The sequence below is a fragment of the Akebia trifoliata genome, chromosome 6 (assembly GCF_017979445.1).
Source record: "Akebia trifoliata isolate Shusen 1 chromosome 6, ASM1797944v1, whole genome shotgun sequence".
Classification (NCBI taxonomy): domain Eukaryota; kingdom Viridiplantae; phylum Streptophyta; class Magnoliopsida; order Ranunculales; family Lardizabalaceae; genus Akebia; species Akebia trifoliata.
Window position 1 is genome coordinate 704760 of NC_141380.1, and position 22196 is coordinate 726955.

Here is a 22196-nt window from a genome sequence, read left to right on the forward strand (position 1 = left end):
AAATCTCACATGTATACTCATTTTTGCATAAAAAATCAAGGAAAATGTTTGATTGCTTGTGTTGGACATTGGGTTCAACACTAAGTTGACCTGATAGTGCATATATAACAAGAAAATAAATCTATGGTTATCTATGCATTGTCAGGTCAACTTAGTGTTGAATTTAGTGTCCAATGTAGACAGTGTAGCATGGCTCATAAATCAATCAATCCCTATGCCACTTGTGATTCATCTTCTATTATGCATATTGTTTGTTCCTAAGATCAATCATTTGATTTTCAAATGAAAACTTGTACCATTAACTTATGTTGTTATAATTATTGGGGACAATTTTATGGTACCACAACAACAAATTTGAATTTTTTTTCATAAAAAATATAACTATACTGTAAATTTATACAAACGCTAGTGAGGAGAAGTTTTACAATAATACCCTTCCATAATTCTAACCTTTTATTACAATGTACGATGGATTAAATTCAAGAATTGCTGACACTGTCTAGGAATGTTACATATCAAATTGTACAGTGTTTGGTTCTTTAACAACACAACATCGAAGTAAATAATGGTGTTTTGGTCAAAGGGCATATTCTTATAGGTTTGAAAATGTATGGGAGTACAGTCTATTGCCCGATAAAATATACTGACTTCTCAAGAATCGATGACATCACAATCCAAGGTAAACAATTGCTTGTCTGGGAGGGTTGTATGAGCAAAATTTTGAAGCGGCAGACACTCCCACCCTTATCTTTTTCAAATTTATGATATGATCCCTACTTATGTTTTCAAACCAATGAATTGTTCCTTGACCTTGGTCTTCTTTAATAGACTAATAAAAAGTTATCATAATCCTCTTCATCATCATTTTTGTTGTCATTATAATAATCTTATCCAATAGGTTAAAGAGGATTGATTTTGGAAAGTGTTCATGGTAAAGTGAAATCGCAGATAAGTTCTTAACAAGAAGATCAAGATCATGAGGCATGTCACCAATTTGAAATATAAGCGTGGGCTGAAAAATCTAGCCTTTGACCCTTTCCTTCTATTACATGATAAAGCTCCACAATGCGACTCTTTTGATTGGTTGGGGGTAGTCATCACTAAGGGTGGAGCAAAGATTTTCTTGTAGTGGGGGCAAACTATAGTTAATTTTATAGTTGAAGAACTTGAAGTTAAATGGTTTTAGAGAAAAATTTAGGGGTTTTTAGTTAGAAGTTAAATAAAATGATATTTAGATCATTTCCAATTAGTATATGAGAAGGCCTAATCAAGAGAAAATGTGATCAACAAAAAATTGAAGGGGGGAGGGGAAATTGAAGGGAGGTGAGTGTGTGGGAGCAAATGGAAAGAGAGGTGAGGGAGGGGACAAACGAGACATGTAATTAGTTGAAAATATAGGAGTGTCTCAAAGTTTTGTAGGGCAATTACCCTCACCAGTTCTTTACTAACTCCATTGGTGATCACTCCAAAATCAAGTCTTGTGTAATTTTGGTAGGAGAACCTTCAAATGTATTATCTTCTATAAAAAGTGTATCATTGAGTTCTTTAACATTGACATACTCTTGGGAGTTAGCACGTGGTTATAGTAACACATGTTAGCATCCTTATAGGTTTGCTTTGCACGTACATGGATGATGTGAGCCATTATGCCCAACCATTGAAAGGTAACGTTAGTTACTAACCACCCTTTAATACTAATATATTAATCAATCATCATTGTTAAAGTGCATGTTTATTGGAATAAGTGAATTACTTAAAGTATTCATGTTTGTCGTAATTGCATATCTTTTAATATTGATACCTCTCTAAACTTTCTCCTCTTAGTGATGTTTCTTGCTCGGGTCTTCGAAGAGATTAATGTTTATAGCGGGAGTATCTCAAATATGAAGAGCCAGTCACGTGTCGCGTAAAGGAGAAGTTTCTTAAACTTTGAAGAAAGTTAAGGGCGTGTTTGGATACCAGGAACAAAACTACTATTCCAAAGAGTAGGAGCCAGAGTACTCTGTGGAGGAGTTGGAAAAGTAATTCTGTGCAAAGAGGGCGCTTAGCAATCAACTCTGTGAAGTACTGGCAGAAGTACTTTTGTGTTGAAAGTCTATTTGGGAACCATACTGACTTCTCATGACTTCTAGAAAAAAGATCAGAATACCCTTATATTATACTAATTACTGTTTTTTATTTTTTAGTATCATAATATGCCTTCAAACTATACTGTTTTTGACATTTTAACTATAGATATTAATATAATATAATATAATAATATTAATATAATATAATAAATATAATATAATATAATATAATATTTTAAATATTAAATATTAATATAATGTGTTTAAAATGGGGGTATTTTCGTAGAAAATTAATAAAACGGGATATTTCGGTAAAGTTATGGGTATTTCGTAGAAAATTAATAAAGTTAGGGGTATTTTGGTAAAATGAGCCATTATAATATTACTCTCCGCAAGATAAGAAATTGAGAAGTAAGTTTTAGCAACGTTTTCATAAAGAGCAATTTTTTGCTCTTGCGCGGAGTAATTATTCGAAAGAGTTATTTATTTAAATTATCCAAACGACTTCTAACTCCCCGTAAGAGTCAGAAGTAGTCAAGGAGTCCTATCCAAATGCCATCTAAGTCGCTTGGATTTATTTTTATTTTTATTTTTAAATTCGAGCGGAATGATGCGAAATTGGAAGTGGAATGTGCGGGACATGGGAGATGCTTGTTTTAATCATAGACGCGTGTCTTTCGATTGTTAGGCTTGAACAAGCATCTTAAGTTAAGTACCATACCGTTTGGACTACAGTATCAATATCAATAGTGGCTGGACAGATGGAGTGGATATTCAAGATTTGGCGGGAACTTTGCGCGGCAAGGCTCCCACTTTGCTCTAAAATACCACCATCTACATTCGCGTTCCCGCCAAAAAGCTGAGAGAGAGAGAGAGAGAGACAGACAGAGAATATGGTGGGTTTACCCTTCGATTGCCTTGCGAATCCTCTGGGAGCTGTACGGGTGACGTTCGAGAAGGCGATCGCCTCTGGTTTGGATCCAGAGACTTGCAATGGCAAGGATTGGGGAGCCATTGATGTCTTCCGAGAGTGTCTCTTTGATCATGACGGCCTTTCTCAGGTTTATTACATCTCTCCCTTGATCGGATCTTTCAAAACCCTAAGTCTATTTTCATTTTTTTTCCTATTTTGTTTGTATTTCGAAGAGACTTTGCTGAAATTTCTCAGAACATATTTAGATCTCAGTATGTAACCTTAGAATATTCGGTTGAAATCGAATGTAAGAAAACTCTAGATTTGTACCTACATGTTTCGCATACAGATCATTTGCCAGTAAGAACTGAAGTCCTATTTAACGATTCCTATTCTTTATCAATTTAGGTTCCGATTCTTGATTCTTCAAATGTTGGTCGGATTCGGCCCAATTCTCTTGTTAGATTTAGGGGAATGGTGCAAGACATGCTTGGTAATGAATTCTATGCTGGTGTTTTCAAGGTATTTAATCTCTTTCTTTTCCAGATAGACTGGGATCGGTGAATTTTTTTTTTTTTTTTTTGGGAACAAACATATTAAATTGTGGTCAATTTTTACAGGATGGTTCAACTTGGAGGACGAACAAGTTCACAGATGTTGCTTCTTTCCCTATGGATTCCTCATCAGAAATGCGAGTTTGGGAACGCCGCCTTCTATATTGTGTTCCTGTAAATCGTTATGCTCTTGGTTTTTTTTTTTTTTTTGAAACTAAATTAGTGAGGAGAGTTGCTTGTGAGTTTAAAAAATATGCATTCCATGTTTGATGGTTTGATTTTGCTTGGTTTCTTTATTTTCAATTGTAGGTTCCAGGACAGAATTCGTGGACTGTGGAGTCTTCTTCGGAATCTGTGATAACTAGATGTAAGAACTGGACATTCCAACATGGAGAAAAGCGCCCTAGAGAGGATGATGTTGATGCCAATCACTTGGTAATTCATCTATTTAATTATTCTCATTGTTTATCTCAATTGTGTATACAAGGTACGATTTAATCCTCCACACTCCAGTAATGCATCCATAAGCATGCATGCTGAGTTAGATGGAATTTTTTTTGCTTCAAATGATGATGAAAAATGCTAAAGTGATCTCCTACACACTGCGTTCAACACTGCGTTGACGTGGAGGTGTGCGCAGAACCATAAATGCTTTTCCTTGCGGTACTAGTGAAAAGCATCTATAGTTATGTGCACACCTCCACGTTTGCAAAGTTACTCTAGCATTACTCAATGATGATTTATACACTTCATGTCGCTCTAGATGGAGTTGAATGACCAAGTATGATTCATTTTGCTGATCCCCATACTTTGGGATAAGGCAGCGATACTGATGATGATGAGAAACCCCAAGGGGTTGGCTCAATGGCAATTTCGGACCGGCAAGCAGTTAATGCCTGTAGGTCGTGAGTTCGACACCTAGTATGAGCATTAATTCCTCAGGGGCCACCCGCGGGGAGCACCCTCATTTACCTGGTGTGTGTGATGTGCGGGCATTGCACTTGCCCCAGGACTAGTCCTTAGACAAGACCATGGTCTATTGACTGGGCAAAACCCAGATACGGGCCCGGTCTGCTGTCTACAGGTATATCTGGTTATCAAAAAAAAAAAAAAAATGACGACAATGATGAGGGACATTATATCTATGATCATGGGAGTGAGAGGCTGGCCTCTTCTCGGTTTGAAGTGCTGGTTCAGGCCTTTGTATTCAACTCATCTTTCTGACATCATGTATTAAATGGCAGGCTTTAGATCACGAGATGGATTTGCAGGGTTCACCTTGGGGAACCAAAAGGATTGTAAGTGACAAGAATTTCTATTAACTATCAACTGATTTGTTGGAGAATTTTGTTATGCAGTTATTTACCCAGCTTTATTTATGATTAACCATCATGTTTGATTCTTTGTGTGGTTTGTTAAGTCTAATCAAGTTAAAAACACTTGAACTTTAACTTGGATATGAGAATACAGGAACTTTTCTGTTATTATAACAGAATGATACTAAAAACTAGCACAATCCTGTTCGTTCGCTTAAGTCTAATTAATTATTCACTACATGTTTTGATGGATTAGCAGCAATCTAGACATATCTGTTGGTAGACCATAAGGATTGTCTACCAACATCTTGGTCATACTACATGAAGGTTGTAGCACTAGGTTCAGTGCTCTATTTGTTAGATTCTTTTCTTGACCATATGTGATATTGATTCTGCAAAGAATGTGACCTATTTGGTGGTTATAGCTAACTGATAAGGTTAAAACTTTCCCGTGTGATCTCCCAGGTGGGGGCCATCATATTGTAGGCCTACCGTACTACCCGTTTACTACATCTATGACAATGTTTTCGAATGTTTTTTATAGTATAGTTATAGTCACCAATTGAATCCACTGTTCATAAACTTCTTTCTATTTTAACAGAGGGAAGGCGGATTCTGTTGCGAATCATCTCAGATGCAAGAATCATCAAGTAAAGAGATCCCTCTGAAGATGAATGTGGTGCCTGATTTTGACCCAAAATATCTTCCATGTCTAGTTAAGGTAAATCTCAAAATACCTTGTTGTTGAAACTGCAAAAATGTTGTAACTCATGGGTTTGGATTTTAAAATTGTGTCATGTGCTTTCAAAGCACCGCCCCTTCTTTTTATTTAATGTGAAGAAAAATGGTCCTTAAGTTTTTCTTTTGGACCTTGTCCCGCAGGTGTATGACTCACCAGAGTCTGATCTGAAACTGAATGATATCTTTGAGTTTATTGGTGTCTTCACCTTTGATCCAGAACTTATGGTACAAGTGGATGATTCTGACGATTGCTCCAACGATCTTTGTGAAGATACATTGTCCCATTTGCATCCCAGAAAGGTCTGTGATTTCATATGTCAGCTACAAAAATGGATTAAGAAAATGAATAATCGGTGCTCCACATAATATTTACTTTTGCAAGCTAAATATTTTGCTTGTGTCGACCAATACATTACATAATAATGAAACTTGGGATTATACAGCCGATGGACTGTTGTCCATCCAAGATGCTGCCCCAAGATTTAATGGTCTGGATTTATTCATAGGTGGACAATGAGTACACATCTTCAAATGGACTGAAAACAGCCTTCTGTTAGATATTTATACTTCTGGGTCTGTTTAATGAGGAATTTAACCATCCATTTTTAGATGCAAGGATTTTACTTTTTATTGTTTACATATTAAAAAATATCCTGTGTTCAAGTATTCATTAGAATGCATCCATCTCACTGTTTATTTTTTGATAGGCAAAAGATGAATTTATTAGTAAAATGTGGTTGAGATGACCAACAAATACAGGAGAAAAACAAAAAACACTACTGACTTACCAATTGAAAGACCCAATGCCACTATTCATTCCCAGTAATTGAGGATGTTAAATTATAAACCAAAACAAGCCCAACATATACTATTTGTTATTGACTTCAGGTCTTCATCTTTCTTGCTGGTGATTTCATTAGAACTTAAAGTAACCCTTTTATTTTCAGGTGCCACGTCTCCATTGTTTAATACACAGGAAGCTTGCAGTTCATGACTTCCTTCTCAGTTCCCCTAACATTGAGGTGATTTGTCACTATTCCCACCATCAAATATCTTATTCTTTATTGAATCCAGATGATTTGCTCCCGAGTTTCAGGCTGCAAACAGAACTCCTTCGCAGAATCTGGTGCCATGTGTCTCACTGAGGGTTTTGTCACAGCGACAGAGTCTAAATGAGACTCAGCAGGACCTACTTCCTTTTCTTCTCTGAAGGAGTTGGGTTTGAAACCTGTCTCTTGGCAGTACTGAGCCCCATTATCTCCTGTATAAAATATGTTCTCTTTTTTTTCCTTTGTGTTTAACTTATTAACCATTGTTCGCACAGCCAACACCTGATTCCATGAGAGGGATAAGAGAAGCTCTGCTAGGGCATCTAACTACTGTTCTCGGTAATGATGGTGTTGCAGCTCATTATGTGTTGTTGCATCTTCTATCCCAGGTACATTTTTTTTTTTCTTTACCTCTGTAGTTTTGTTCCTGACCTTTGACATGTTATAGGCAGAAAAGTTTGAACTCATCTTTGGTCTATTAACAGTATACATATCTGATTTATCAAACTTAGATCCCAGGAAGTTCAAACTCAATCATTTGCTTGGAGTTTCTTTCATTTCGTTCTTGTTTAATTATTTCTGTTTATTTTTACTTTTATCTTTTGTTAATAATATAATATAATTTTTTGATTAGGTGCATGCTAGAGTTGACTCTGTTGCGGTGGGGAAGCTATCACTAAACCTTACCGGTTTTAGCAGAGAAAGCACATCTGTTTTCAGCAATCAGCTTAACATTGCATTGGAGAGACTTTTACCTTTCACGCAGTCTGTGCCTCTCACTGTGGAATATCTTAATACTGCTTCACTTGCTCCAAGGAAAGATTACCAGACAAACAGGTAGGTAGCTTTATATTACTGCATCAAGTTATTTTAACAAGTTTTATGATCATTGGAGGGATTTATTAGACTTGTTTTTCATTTTGAGAGCTCACATGCTAATTTTACACCAGGCTGGTAACTGGAGATCTTCAGCTAGCTGAAGGCACCCACTTAACCATTGATGAGTCTCAACTCAATGCAGGAACTCTTAACTCTACTGGGGTTGAGAATGCGAGGTTGCTTAAGAATCTAATTGAGTCGCAAAAGGTAATTCGAACGTTACGTCCTTGTGTACCAAATCTAGTATATGGTTGATAACTGGAAAGCTTTAGGTCTATGGCTCCTTCAATGCTTTTTAGTATATTAACCAATACCACTACAACTGACATGCATGATTCAAGCACAGGTCCATGTAAATGTTAGGAACTTGTATTTACTTGGGAGTTTATTTATGTCAGGTGGAATATGATTTTGAGTACTATAAGATGGAGATGATTGCTGATGTCCAATTACTAATTCTTTCCGAGGGGAAATCAAACGTCTTACCAGCGGATTTAGTGTTGCCTTTCCTGCCTTCTGCTGTGGAGCCCTGTGTAAATGTAGGCATGGAAGCACTGCAAGCATGGAGATGGTACTTGGCCACTCTAAGGTCACTCCCACATGATATTGACCAGGAAATGCAGAAGGTAAGCTTAGCTTTTTTTACTTTTGTGAAATAAAATTTCTCTTTACATTTCCCACTCTCATGTGGATGAAGCATTCATGGACACATGAGAAAGGATGGGATTGGTCTCACCTAGCCACCTAGATCACTTGATTCAAAACCACATTCGTCCAATGATTGCCACCGTTTACTTTTGCACCCCTTTTCTCACCACAGAATTGTGATAAGTTGACAATTACCCTACGTTCATATTTTATTTTTTTGCATAGGAGCTCTTCTTGGACCTATTAAATTGGTGGGGTCTGGCTTCCTTTCCTGCACATTCACCCTTTGCATACCCATTTTAAAGAATGAAATAGTCTGTATAGTCCCAGACCTTAAATATTATTGGAGTAAATCATTAGTATAATTTCCGTTAGATCATAGTCATTGGGAAATAGGTCTTCCTGGCAAATATGAATAGTTGCTTCCCGTCCTATCTTCATATGAGGTAAATGCATAATCCAACAAGGAGAAATCAATGGTTTCTGTATCTGATTCTCAATTGCTATGGACAACACTGATTCTGAATTTTTACTACAAAACAAGGGCCACCAGCTGCACGTTGTTAAGGGACATCGAAGCTGTCAGCATTTAGATATTTTTACAGATAGATTATGTCCTCTTCGACTTCTTTTTTCCTAGATCAAAATCATATCCAAGTTTTCTTAGATTTCATGTGCATCCAAGACAACCCTTTACGAAGCTTGCCCATTCAAAGCCCCCCCCTAAAGTCACTATTATGATTGAGAATGAGTTGGGCTGAGAGGAAGAGATGCAAACCTTTTTTCTTTAGTTTTTTTTTTTCTTGCAACTGATTTTGTTAAAAGTGCTTGGGCAAACCATGGGAGGTCCAGTCATCTGTTCTACACCCCCTAGAATCACGTTGGTGCCAACCACCCCCATAATGTTCCATTTTAAAAAAATCATCACCTAAAGTTCAAACCCAACATCGCCAAGGTTACATGTACAGATTGTTCAATCCAGGTAAACATACCATAAAAATACTCCACATATCAGCATATGGTGTGGTGTTGGATGTTGTATCCAAATGCCACGTTGCTTCATTAAAACAGCTCATGTATGCTGGTTATCAACACCCCAGGATTTACCTTCCAAAAAAACAACTCACCAGGATTTTAAGCATTGGACCTCATTGTTATGGGTCAATTGTTGCAGGTAATAGAAGATGACCTTGTTGCAGCTAGGCAAGAAGATCGGAGTGTGGGCAGTCATGATTTTAATAGGTCAGTCAAGGACCCACACATCTTTCTTCAGTTTTGAGTGCTGTTAGTTTTTTTTATCTGTGGTGGTCTTGTTTAGCCTATGTGATCTTTTAACTCTCAGGTGGCTGACAATGGCCCGCCTAATGTCAGCAAGCTTTGGTGAGACGCATCTGTCTTTAGTGCATTGGCAAATGGTTAAGGAGTTGGAGAGGTTAAGAAAGGAGAGGCTTAAGTGAGTTGAGAAAATGTAAATGGCTATAGGCAGCAGTGTTGGGTCAAATTCAGGCAGTTCTGGAGCTCTAGTTTCGATGTTTAACACATGTGAATCCTGTTCATGACTAATGTCTATTTGCTATTATTTATTTAATGCAACGCTGGAGCCCTCTCACAATATAGGGTTTGATCCAAGTGTCTGTCTGCTGGAAACTATGTGGAATTGTTGGGGTAGTTTTCATTAACTGCATTCATTTGATGGCTCTAAACAATATGGAAACACTAAGCTGACATCAATTAGAACAAAGATGAAAACACAACCACACAAATCCACCAAAAATCTCATATTTGCATTAGGTGCAAGTTCTTCAATTCGGGACTTGCTTCCTGCTTTATTATGTGCCATTACTTTCACATGAGTTTATTCCGCCTGAAATTGACATTCTTGAAGCCTTCAAGTTGCTGATAAAACATTATTAATCATTTTGTATTTATTTATTTTCAAATATGAACTTGTTTGGATGCTTAGAAGTTCTAAGGCCACCAGTTTCATATATTTTCGAACTATTGCTGCTCATTCTCCTCCTGCCCCTGCGATTAAGCCACAAAGAATGAGAACAGGTGTGATTTGGACCATGTTATTGGAAAACTACTAATAAAAAGTAATGATGAGACTCTAAATCAATTAAAAGTAGTTAGATTAAGAAGAGAAAATCACTACTAACAAACAATATTTTTCATCTAATATATTGATTTGGGATTTAAACCAAGGACATAACCGAAAAAGTTGCATACCTTTGTTCTCAAGTTCCACGGAGGCTATGAACGCGCTCTTGAATCACCTTCCTTTCCCAATCTGCTATACCCTCAAAAGCATTCTCTGGAAGGCTCTCAAATGGCTCTTTCCATGGATCATTTTTAGCTAGATCATAAGTAGCTCCACGTATTGCTCTTTTGTTTGGCCCACACGGCCTCTTTGACGTGAGCATGTTATATGCTGTATTCAGCTGTTCAATAATACATGGGGTATAATGAGAATAGTTCCCTAATTTTTGTACTAAGCCAAATCAGGTCAAGTCGACTGAAGTCCAATTGTCTCAGTACACAGCGACTTGGCCGAGTGGCACTCTGTTCAGACCAAATTTTGTAGGCTCATCCCAGACGTTAGGACAGTCAAGTTAGCCACTGTCACTGAATCTAAATTTAGGTTGTTGGCAGTAGTCAGAATGCACGATTTTCCGAAACAAAAAAAAATGCCAACAAATTAAATTTGAAAACCTGCCCATTAATTCTTAGAAAAGAATTGGTACATAAACAAGAGATAAGGACTTACATCGCTCCCACAGAACCAGAAGATATAAGCAATTGCAACAGCTGGAGCCCTCCCCAATCCAGCCGAACAATGCACATACACTCTTCCTTTTCCCTCGGAGATGGCCCATTCCAATGAAGAGACAGCTTTAGGTAATCCATTTCTCAGCGAATCTGGATCAAAATCTCTCGCCTAACAATAAATATAATAAAAAATATCAAAAAGAAAAGTCCAGTTGGGTGTGAGAGACATTAAAGCTCCTAATGTTTTTCTATGAAATTAATGTACTACTAATATTGTTTCAAGATTTAGTAAACAGTGGTCCTGACATTATCCTATTTTTCTTTCACATGATGAGGACATCCTAAAACTGAGCTAGCCAAGGGCGGAGCCAGGATTTTCTTGTAGTGGGGGCAAATTATGGTTAGTTGTATAGTTGAAGAACTTGAAAATGAATGGTTTTAGGGAGAAATTCAGAGGTTTTTGGTTAGAAGTTGAAGAAAAGGATATTTAGGTCATTTCCAATTAGTATATGCGAAGGCCCGGTCAAGAGGCAATGCCATCGACAAAAAAATGAAGGAGAGGGGGGGGGGGGAGGGGCAAAAATTGGAGGGAGGTGAGGGTGTGGGGGCAAATGGGGAGAGAGGTGAGGGAGTAGGGACAAATGGGGCATGTAATTAGTTGAAAATATAGGGGTGACTCAAAGTTCTGTAGGGGCAATTGCCCCCACCAGCTCCTTACTAGCTCCACTCCTGGAGCTAGCTTTACAGGTCACAAACGCATGGAAGTGACACCGAACCTAGCTGGAAAGGAAGTCTGTAAAGCCAAAAAATCGAACACCAATAATATGAACCAAGCGATCCAATCTAGGAGAGAGATCTGTTAGATTGGATCCATGGATTGAGAAGCATAAAAATTTGCATGAAAGGTAGACAAAATATAGGCTGTTAATCTATTGTTAGAATCAGAATTCTGACAAAAATATTTAAAGGGAAATTGGCTTACAGGTCTTCTCATGTGACGGATACCAAGTTTTTTGCATCTTTTGACTATTGATTGCAAGTTGATTCCCCAATACTCAATGTCCTTGTCCTGCTGCAGGTTTAAAATGTAGGCAACATTCTGTTCCTTTTTCAGGTGATCTATGTCTTCGGGCTTCTGAGGTTGGGAACCCACAATCAAACCATTGGTTATTAGTGTGTAGTTCATGCCTGAGAAATAAATTCAATTAATTTTACAACGTTTCTTCATTGATAAACCTCAAACCCCACATTTATATAACATGGGTGTGACTCTAGTGATCTTGGATTCAATTTTTGGTAGATTAATACCCGTAATAAAAGCAAATGTAGCCTAACAATAGGATTACAAGATAAATCATCAACTACCCATGAACTTAGGAAACAAGGAAGGAAAAGAAAAAAAAAAAAAAAAACACGTGAAGCTTGCATTATAGAATTTAACCAATGGAAAGTGTTTGGTATGTAAAGGCATTAGAACTTCACAAACAAGAAAGGAGAAAAAGAACAGGTAAAGCTTGCATTATAAAATTCAATCAATGGGGAGTGTTTGGTACCACGGTGAATTAGTACTAGTTCAGCACCTCTATTACTATCAAAATTCAATGTGCCTCGGGCTAAACCTGGATCTAAAACTTGTTCTGAACTTTAATTATCCGAAAATATAACAGAATTCCATGAAACATACTTTCCAACATACACCAAATGCCCCTTATTTTTCAGGACTTAATGCAAACACCTTGGTTTTGTAATTGCTTCTTCTGATAATTGGGGGGAATTTGTTATTGCTTCTGATATACAGTAAGTTTTTTTTTTTTTTTCCAAAGAAAAAAAGGGTACAGTATTTGTTATTGATCGAAGGGTACCCATTATTTTTTGTGGGACTGAACTTGAAAAAGAAAGACTAAACACATGTAGATCAAAAATCCAGACAACCTCTCTATTTTCTTTTGATGCCCACTTTAAATTAAATACGATTTCATTACCAGATAAAAACCCCAACCTTAGAAAGATTTAAAAACAACCCAATAATCAGGGAATTTTAAATAACTGAACAAGAAATTAAATCCAGGCAACCTCTAATTTCTCTTGATACCCACTTTAAATTAACCACTATTCCATTACCAGATAAAAACCCCTACCTTAGAAAAATATAAAAAAAACAATCCAGTAAACAAGAAATTTTAAATAACTGAACAAGAAATTAAGAAATACGAGATGGGTTGTTGAGAAAACTCACCTAACTCATGGTGATACTCATATGGGTTCCTCATCATTCTCTTCATGGCTGTATTGTAATCTTCCATCTTGCTCTTATTAGAGCTTCTTCGACTAATTCTGGGATTTTCTTCAATCCCACTTTCTGATATTTTACAGGAGATTAGATTCATCTTATTAGAGAAAATCTTCTTAGATATGATGTTGGAATTACAGAAAGACTCCTTCTTCAAGAACAACCCATTTTCAAGTGGAGATGCGATGAAGATTGAAGAAAACAAAACATTTGTGCTAATAACACCCATTTTCTCAATTTTCTCTTTATCCCCAACTGAGATTTGGCCTTGGATGGGTGGGGGAACTAGAAAACAATTTTTCTTCAGAGTTGGAGCAAAGAAGACCTCTCCTGTGCCAGGATTTCGATTACAAGCGGAAGATCATGCAAGGCCTCGACTATCCTAGTGTTTAGGCTCGTCTCTCGATTCACGACCCAAAGAGTATGGGCTTATCTTTTGAACCAATAACTAGGGCCGGCAATGATCCGAAATATACCCAATAACCGAACTGATCCGAAAAATGCGAGAAATCGGATTTTTGGATTGGATTAATCCCGATCTGATCCTAGCTTAGCATATTTTAATAATTTTTTTAATTTATATATATATATATATATATGAGTACGTTCGAGGGTCCTAAAGAGAGCCAAACATTTTTTCAATGTATGGGTTAGGAGTTTTGGAATGAGCTGATTTTTGGTGAGGATGATCTTTATGATGAGAAGATTATCCTCACAAAAAATCAATCTATTATGAAACTTTTAACCCTATCAAAAGTGGTTTACAAAATGATTCTTCAATTTATAAACTAGGGTTAAAAGTTTTGGAATGAATTGATTTTTGATGAGGATGATCTCTTCACCATAAAGATCATCCTCACAAAAATCAACAAATTCTAAAACTTGTAACCCCTAATTTGAAAAATGTTTGGCTCTCTTTAGAGCTTTCGAACTCTCTCTCTCTCTCTCTCTATCTATCAATCTATATATATGCGAACGGATCAAGGGACATGAAAAAACATATGTAAAAACAATGTAACATTAATAAAATTTCAAAATATTGGTTAGAAGTTTGGAATTGAGCTGATTTTTTGTGAGGATGATCTCTATGATGGGAAGATCATCCGGAAAAAAAAAATCAGTCCATTCTGAAGCTTCTAACCCCATTAAAAGTGATTTAGAATGTGGACCATCGATTTTTTGCCAATAGTTTGTAAATCAATTTTAATGGATTTAGAAGTTTCAGATTGAGCTGATTTTTTGTGAGGATGATCTTCTCATCATAATGACCATCCTCGCAAAAAATCAGCTCAATCCAAAACCTCTAACCCATATTTTGAAAAACCATTGTTTTCACATATGGCCCATGAACCGCCCCATATATATATATATATAAATAATATTTTAGTCTTTTTGATTTTCCTCTATATTTTTTGTTGGAAAGTAGATTTTTTTTTAAAATAAAATTGTTATATATATTTTAATTTTTTTTGAACATTGATAATTTGAAAATACGGCATGTGTTTGGATCAAATTGATTTCGGATTAAGGATGAAATGAAATGGATTGGATTCCATTCACATATTCATTAATCCGATCGAGTACATGTTTGATATTGATTCAATACTGAACCGATTCGTTGCCATCCCTACCACTAAGTCTTATGTGTAACGGTTTCTTTTGTTTGTTCATTTTTTTTTTAAACATAGGAAGTAGTGGACTTGGACAATGTATTATTCTAGAGGCCCAAAAGCACCAGAGTGAAAGTCATCATAAAGTAACACTAAAACATTAAGGAAGAGATTTTTTTTTTTGGTTATATAAAAGTTAATCAAGGATTTTAGAAAATATCATATTGACCAAAAGTAAGATGTTGCATATATTGAGAGTTTGTATTTTTGTAAATTAGGGATGCCTTCAATTCATTAAGAAAATAATTGCTTGAAAAATCAGAACGAAGGGTATCAGAGAGAAAGTAATCACGAATTGGTTCATTCTGAAATTGGTTGTAGAGCGTGTTGGCTTGATAACATCCCCCAAAAGGTATGGATTTAATTTTCCACACCACTTACACCTATATGTATGTATATATATTTTTTTTTGAAAAAAATAATTTAACAGACATTGCGAGAGCTTTCTAAATGCAGCTTGAGTTTTGGGTCGATATCTTAGCAATCTAGTTAATAAAAATTGATGATTCAAATCATTGAGATTTGTCAACAATTTAGATCATTGATCTGGATGACTCATGTGGAAATGCCAAGGTTACATGTGGATAAAATCATCTCTTTGATTCGGTGATACTCATCGTTGGTTCTTGCCAAATTATAATGATCTATGCATCTTCAACCTAATTTCTAGGCAATGGATTGCACTCCCCTCTAAAACTCGAACGATTTTTGTTGCTATAGGCTTATGGTCATTTTTGCAAACTCAGAACTACAAAGCTATGTTTCAAAAATAGAAAACTTGATTCGACTTAACTCGAATGTTTATCAATTCAAATCAACTCAATAATTCATGAGTTGACTCTGATTTGAGCAAGTTAATGAAATACACATTAATTTGATTATTATTTTAATTTAGTACCATAATTGATTCAAATCAATCTCCCATTAATACTAGAAACACAGATGACACTTGTTATCACATGCAACATATTATGATGAGTCGTGTGATAATATGACTCGTCAGGTGGCATACTCAATCGACTCCCTGACATGACAAATTTGGGAACCGTAGATATCTACCCCTCGAGATACATGATTTCCCTTCCCCATAAAAAGTGTATCCTGAGGGAAGCATGTATCTTGAGGCGTACAAACCTACAGCTCCCGAACTTGTCCACGTCAGGAAGTCGATTGAGTATGCCACCTGGTGAATCATATTATTAGGACTCTATTATGATACATCCTATGCTCTAATTCTCCCTCTCAAATTCAGCCAAATCTGTAGATGCCAAGAAAATTGCATTTAAAAAAAAAATTCTAAGTTGGTATAAGCTTGGGACCCAGACATATTAATGATTAATAAAATTATATTTATACCCAAAAGTAGGTTCCATCGTGGGCTCAGCCATTTCCAGGTCTCTTTTGAGTGTTGCAACTGTCTCATTCACAAACTTTATCAGATTCGAAGAATTAACAAGCACCACCATAATTCTAGCCTTAATCCATTATAAGATATAACTTAAGGGAATCAGACTTTTTGTCCAAATTCTCTAAAATTCTCAACGATTACTGATCCAATGCTTAAGTTATATAAAGTAACATTACCTTTGCAACCAAACGCCAACGATCGAATCTCCTATGCTTTATAAGAAACATACTAGCTGGCAAATGAAGGAATAATACTGTAGTTTACAAAGAATGAAGAGGAATCTTGTTATGGAATTTCAAGATCTATAATTATTCTTAAACTTTGTTTTTGTACTATTTTAATATGTGAAGTATGGGGATATGCCAATTTCACACGTGTTTAGAACTAATCTCATCTCCTCCCTCGACGTGCCCCATTAACAACCCCACGTGTGTTCCTATTTGTCAGCAAGAACCACCACAAAAGCAAAAAAGAAACAAAGAAATTGTGACATTTAGATCAGAACACACCACGTTACGTTTGCGTCTGGTCCTTGAAAGAATATGTTCTAGTTAAACATCTTTTTGGGATTATGTTTGATAGGAAAAGTGGGTCGGGATTAGATAGAACCTACCACATTGGTTACGACGTAACAACAGAATAATCAGTCAGTCAGTTATGTTTCAATTTAATTTTGAAACCATTCTTTCATACACATTTACGCATCAACATTTTGAGTTGATGCCATAGGTGAGTTTGCATGACAATGCGTCCCAAGCCATCTCCATCGAATTGAGAATCTTCATGGATAACTATCCTCTTATCATTAACCAACCCAGAACTTCGGGGATAAGGCTTCATGATCATCAATCATTAAGCTAAAATATATTTAATAAGCAAATCAATGACCCAACCAAAAGAAATTCAATTACCTGGTTACACGATCAGAGCAATTTTAGTAATCTTTGCAGTAGAAATCTAACCACGACCATCCCATTAGTTCATATCTTATCCTAAAAAAAATATTGTATCATTTTAGTTCGTTCGCATAATTAAATTGGCAGTTCACTTGGATTGACAATCAAATTCTTTTAAATAAAACTGGTTTTAATTAAACTTGGATTCCATATCGGATTTTACCTACCCTAGCAAATACAAATCACAAACAAGAGGTTTTGATAATTGAAGAAGATCCATCCAAGTAAGAGTTTAACTATTTTTGATGAGGAGAGAGAAATTTTGCTCCTGTTTTTAGCAATTGTAAGATATCTACCTTTTAAAAGGTTGATGATAATCAGAGGGAGAGTAAGGTAAGATTGACATATTGGTTCATAATGGGATGTTCATGCCCACCAAAAGATGTCAAGTCAGGACTAATCATTGGGAACATGGAAATAAGTGATGCAAAGCACACATGGTTCACCCGATTACAATGCTTCAACCGATACACAATATTCAAGATTAAAAAAAAAAAAAAAAAAACAACTTAAATTAGGTCATACAAATCACAATTTCTCCCTACGAAGACTGATTTTAACCAAGTAAGTAGTGTTGGAGACACTTCAAATTTTAAAACTAGCCGATTATTGTAGAAAGAAGAATCGCAGAAAAAGGTCGAACATGTGAGTGGGTCTGTAGTCCACCATCCTGGGAGTCCACAAAGACCACACTCTCTCACCTCTTCTTTTTGGAGAAAAGTGCCTCTCACCCCGAACCATTCTCTGCGTACGTGGGTCCATCTTTCTCCCTAAACAAAGTGGCCCTCGCCAAATAATTAATAATCAATAATTAATAGTCCAAGATAAAATGATTGCTATCAGGCTGGATGCATCTCATCCCTACATCTACACCATTTAATAGTCCTAGATGTAGTGATTGGAGGAACTCAAGGACCATCCAACGGTCTGGGATCAATAAGACCCATCCTCCTCCCTAAACCCTCTCGACTTAATTAAACATCAGAAAATATCTGGTGCAGCCTATTAAAATGGTGATGATGATCTGACTTCTGACCTGCCCTCAAATTATTCTTCTTTTGTTAGGCCTCATGTCACTCAGTTATGCCCACATGTCTCGTGGAGTCAGGGCTGGCAAATCTGAAATGTACCTGATGCCTGAATTGGTTCGATCTGATCCGAAAAATATGAAAAATTGGATTTTTAGATTGGATTTGAATTGAAATCTTAGATTTAAAATAATTTCGGATTAGATTCAAATCTATCCCGATTCAATCCAAACATATTTCAATAATTTTGTTTTATTCGTAATTTTAAATAAATATAAATAGATAAAACGTTTTAGTCTTTTTGATTTCTCTTAATATCTACACTAGAAAAGTGGATTTTAATTTTTTTTTAAACATTAGTAATTTAAAATAAGGCATGTGTTCGGATTGATTTCGAATTAAAAATAAAATGAAATGAATCAGATTCGGTTCACATATTCATTAGTAAATTAGGATTTGATTATGTAAATCCTTAAAAATATTTGGATCAATTCAGATCGGAGTGACACTAATTCGATACCGAACCAATCCATTGTTAGCCCTACAAACAATAGCAATTAACCCATTTTTTAACTTATACGAGTCTAAAAATATATTTTCTTTTCTTTTTTGAAGAGTAACAAAATAAAACCTGAAGAGCATTACAACTCTTTTCCTTTGTATTTAAAAAAAAAAAAAAGATTATATTTACATCACTCTTCAACAACCCCAATTGGAGAAAATGAAAAATAAAGAAGATTAAAATATTAGCTTACTTATCCTAAACTTCAACTTCGTGTATCTTGTCATTCCTGTTAGCCCCTTCAACAACTATATTATTACCTGAAACCCCCTTTCGAAACCCAAAATTTCCCAACAACTCCTCCCCCCAATCCCAAAGATGCAACACAATGAAAGTTCCAATCCCACCAATCAACCCATACGCGATAGAGTAAGTTAAAGGCATTAATATCAACGTCACAAACGCTGGGATCGCTTGCCTCATATCATTCCATTCAATCTCCACCACACATCTCATCATCAAAACACCAACTAATATCAACGGTGGTCCTACTGCCCACGCTGGAATCGATGCCAACAAAGGCGTAAAGAAAAATGCCAAAAAAAAGTAGCCTGATACCGTTAGCGCCGTTAAACCAGTCCGTCCACCCTCCCTTATCCCTGTGGATGACTCAATAAACGTCGTTACTGGAGACGTTCCAAGAAGTGACCCCACCATGATTGACGCAGCATCAGATATAAATGCAAAATATTGACCCTCGAAATCACCGTTCACATCAGTGAATCCTGCGAAGCGAGCCATCGAATAAAGTGCCCCCGTAGTATCAAGTATATCTACGTATAAAAATGTTATTAGAGATTCCCAAAAATACCCCTCACCAATATCCTTGAAACTCAACGCTCCTGCCGTATTCCCTATCTTGTGCACGTCAACTACCTTCTTAAAGTACCGATACGCTGACTCACCCGATTCCGTTTTCGGAAAAACCGTTACACGTGAGTTACGAAACCAAGAAACAACCGTTACGAATACGATACCGTATATCATAGCACCTTTTACGTTCTTTACTAAGCAGTAGGCGATTATTATGAAACCAACGATACCAAGCCAAAAAGTTGGACTCTCCATTCGATCATGCAAGCAAAAAATATCGCCCGATACGGTACCGCCTGGTAATAGACTGACAGTTCCGTTAGATGCCGTTATAACGGGTGCGAGAGAAGCTCGTGATGATCTTGGACAAGCAGCGAGAGTCACGAGTGTGGATGAGCTGTAACCTATGAGTCCGATACCTTGGTTGTTTTGTAACCCAATAAAGGCGAGAAATAAACCGATTCCAGCTGATGAAGAGACTCGAACAGGTTTGGGAACGAGTTTGGCGAGTTTGGCTCGTAACCCAATTGCGGAAATTAAGAGAAATATAAACCCTTCGATGAAAACAGCTGCGAGAGCGCTCTTGTAAGGGACGTTTCCTGAGCCATGAAACCCAACGACTGTGTACGCGAAGTAAGCGTTGGTGCCCATACCAGGAGCCAAGGCTAATGGGAGATTAGCTAAGGCGCCCATAATCAAACAGCCTATGAGAGACGAAGCTATGGTGGCAACGATGAGGTCTTTACGGGTTCTTTCGAGGCAGGCTGTGTAACCCGGGTTGATTGGGTTGAACTTGCATGAATCGTCGGGTTGAACGAGTTTGAGGGGGATGCCGTTAGGGGAGGTACCAGAGCAGTTTGTTATGGATATGGAGGGGACGTTACAGATATGAGTGCAATCGGAGACGGAGCATGGGCCACCGGAGTCAGTGAGGATGCTGGCGTTGACGGCAAGGATGTAAGCCATGGTGAGAAAAGTAGTGGTGCCAGCACGGAGTTCGGTTGTGAAGGTTGAGTTACGATCGGTGAGTTTGAAATGTTTACCGACTCGGCTATTGGCAACAAATGAGTTGAGTCGAGTCGTGAGGGAAGGATTTGGGGGTGTGAGAGTCTCCATGATGAGAGAGGCTGTCGATTTTCCTGAGTTTTGGGATTTTTAAAGAGTGTGTGTGCGTATGTATATGCGCGCGCAAGAGCGAGAGAGAGAATCTGAAAGAGGGAACAGGTGGCAAGATGTCAGTATTTCACTATTTCGATTCCTTATTGGTGATTCAACAATTAATCAACGTTATCAATGCAGTGCGTGCTCAACATTTCGGATTAATAATAATTTATAGGAAAATACTGGAATGACACAAACATAGAGACAAAGGTGCCAAAATGGTGTAATGGGATGCACATAACCGTAGATGTTTTTTACTCATATCTCACGAAAAAATCATCTACGGTAATGTGTGCGTGCGACACCACATTATTTTATCACTTTTGTATCATTCCAGCTCTAATTTATATTAAAAGTATAAAAGCATTCCATAACAACAACAACAACAAAATATATAAATTCTTGATCTCACACAGATGACAAAAATGATGTGGTGGTGCTCACATAACCATAGATGCTTTTTTACTCGTATCTCGGGTAAAAGCATTTACTTTAACATGCGTGATCCATCATTTTGTCACCTTTGTGTCATCCCTGCACGACTCAAAAAATAATAGTATAAATCGCAAGAAAAGCATGTTGTATTTCAGTATACTTTTTCAAAATACTTTTTTTAATTAATCTCTTTGTAAATGCCACAATGTGGCACATTTATTTTAATTTACATCATGGGGTTTTTTCGTCCATACTCTTAGGATCTCTTTGTTATCGATTTCAACTTCTGCTTTAGGATTCTATGTCTAAGAGAAGCAGAAGCTTAAAGTCTAAAAAATTATTTTAAAAAAAATCTTATTTGTTAGATAAGTTGACGAAAAAGTAATAGAGAGAGATCAAATTGATTTTATTATTTAATCAATGAATTAAGAAGAATGAGTTATTTGTTTGATCCTTGCTCTTTTATCTTTTTATTCCATCATATTTTCTAAATTCTTGATTTCACGATGATATTTTAATTACATTCTGATGATCAAGTTAATAGTAAATTTGACAAAATATAATTTTTTGATATTATCAATTGTCCATGTTCTTATCTTAAAAAGTTATATATACATTTTCTTGAGATCCTCGATTGTAAAACATGTTATTTTCATTACATCAACCACATAGATGATTTAATGTATTGACGTGAGATTTTCACTTTTGTGAAGATACACAGAATATTGTCAAGTTGCATGTAACTTCAATAACCAAAGTGTGGGCACACAAAATAAAATACCCATGACTACTATTGGCACGATTTTGAATATCCTTCAAACTCTTTTTCAAAAGCTCCTATTTAATTGGGCTCCCTTAATTAAATAACAAGTCCTTCTTTAGTTAAAAATTAAGAGGCCTTTCTTCCAGAAATAAAATAGGCTGAAAAATTTCTC

General features: G+C 36.4%; 3 protein-coding genes across 3 annotated transcripts; 1 reads left to right on the top strand and 2 right to left on the bottom strand.

The window, feature by feature from the left end:
- Window positions 1-2882: 2882 nt before the first annotated feature.
- On the top strand, window positions 2883-9784 carry ETG1 (E2F target protein 1 (ETG1)). Its single transcript, XM_086444729.1, has 14 exons — window positions 2883-3130; window positions 3391-3504; window positions 3603-3710; window positions 3846-3971; window positions 4781-4834; window positions 5454-5573; window positions 5735-5893; window positions 6541-6615; window positions 6918-7031; window positions 7277-7479; window positions 7593-7728; window positions 7920-8147; window positions 9344-9411; window positions 9512-9784. Exons 1-14 carry the CDS (start codon window positions 2963-2965, stop codon window positions 9624-9626), a joined length of 1788 nt encoding a protein of 595 aa, XP_086300855.1. The 5' UTR covers window positions 2883-2962; the 3' UTR covers window positions 9627-9784.
- Window positions 9785-9930: 146 nt separating this feature from the next.
- On the bottom strand, window positions 9931-13644 carry LSF2 (dual specificity protein phosphatase (DsPTP1) family protein). The gene is made up of 5 exons (XM_086444730.1): window positions 13175-13644; window positions 11921-12126; window positions 10937-11107; window positions 10399-10610; window positions 9931-10194 (listed from the first exon to the last, which is right to left on the bottom strand). Exons 1-4 carry the CDS (start codon window positions 13455-13457, stop codon window positions 10407-10409), a joined length of 864 nt encoding a protein of 287 aa, XP_086300856.1. The 5' UTR covers window positions 13458-13644; the 3' UTR covers window positions 9931-10194; window positions 10399-10406.
- Window positions 13645-18926: 5282 nt separating this feature from the next.
- LOC147399385 (adenine/guanine permease AZG1-like) lies at window positions 18927-20925 on the bottom strand. Its single transcript, XM_086444731.1, has 2 exons — window positions 19671-20925; window positions 18927-19577 (listed from the first exon to the last, which is right to left on the bottom strand). Exons 1-2 carry the CDS (start codon window positions 20779-20781, stop codon window positions 19051-19053), a joined length of 1638 nt encoding a protein of 545 aa, XP_086300857.1. The 5' UTR covers window positions 20782-20925; the 3' UTR covers window positions 18927-19050.
- Between the last annotated feature and the right edge of the window lie 1271 nt (window positions 20926-22196).

What these genes read in the sequence shown, in the direction of transcription:
- ETG1 (XM_086444729.1), top strand. Translation starts at nt 2,963, where the DNA reads ATGGTGGGTTTACCCTTCGATTGCCTTGCGAATCCTCTGGGAGCTGTA. An exon ending in GCCTTCTATATTGTGTTCCT is followed by an intron (nt 3,711 to 3,845) that starts GTAAATCGTTAT and finishes TTTCAATTGTAG; the next exon opens with GTTCCAGGACAGAATTCGTG. An exon ending in AAAGATTACCAGACAAACAG is followed by an intron (nt 7,480 to 7,592) that starts GTAGGTAGCTTT and finishes ATTTTACACCAG; the next exon opens with GCTGGTAACTGGAGATCTTC.
- LSF2 (XM_086444730.1), bottom strand. Translation starts at nt 13,457, where the DNA reads ATGGGTGTTATTAGCACAAATGTTTTGTTTTCTTCAATCTTCATCGCA. An exon ending in TGAGTATCACCATGAGTTAG is followed by an intron (nt 12,127 to 13,174) that starts GTGAGTTTTCTC and finishes TTTATTTCTCAG; the next exon opens with GCATGAACTACACACTAATA. An exon ending in TCTGGTTCTGTGGGAGCGAT is followed by an intron (nt 10,611 to 10,936) that starts GTAAGTCCTTAT and finishes ATTATTGAACAG; the next exon opens with CTGAATACAGCATATAACAT.
- LOC147399385 (XM_086444731.1), bottom strand. Translation starts at nt 20,781, where the DNA reads ATGGAGACTCTCACACCCCCAAATCCTTCCCTCACGACTCGACTCAAC. An exon ending in GTTGAGTTTCAAGGATATTG is followed by an intron (nt 19,578 to 19,670) that starts GTGAGGGGTATT and finishes CTCGCTTCGCAG; the next exon opens with GATTCACTGATGTGAACGGT.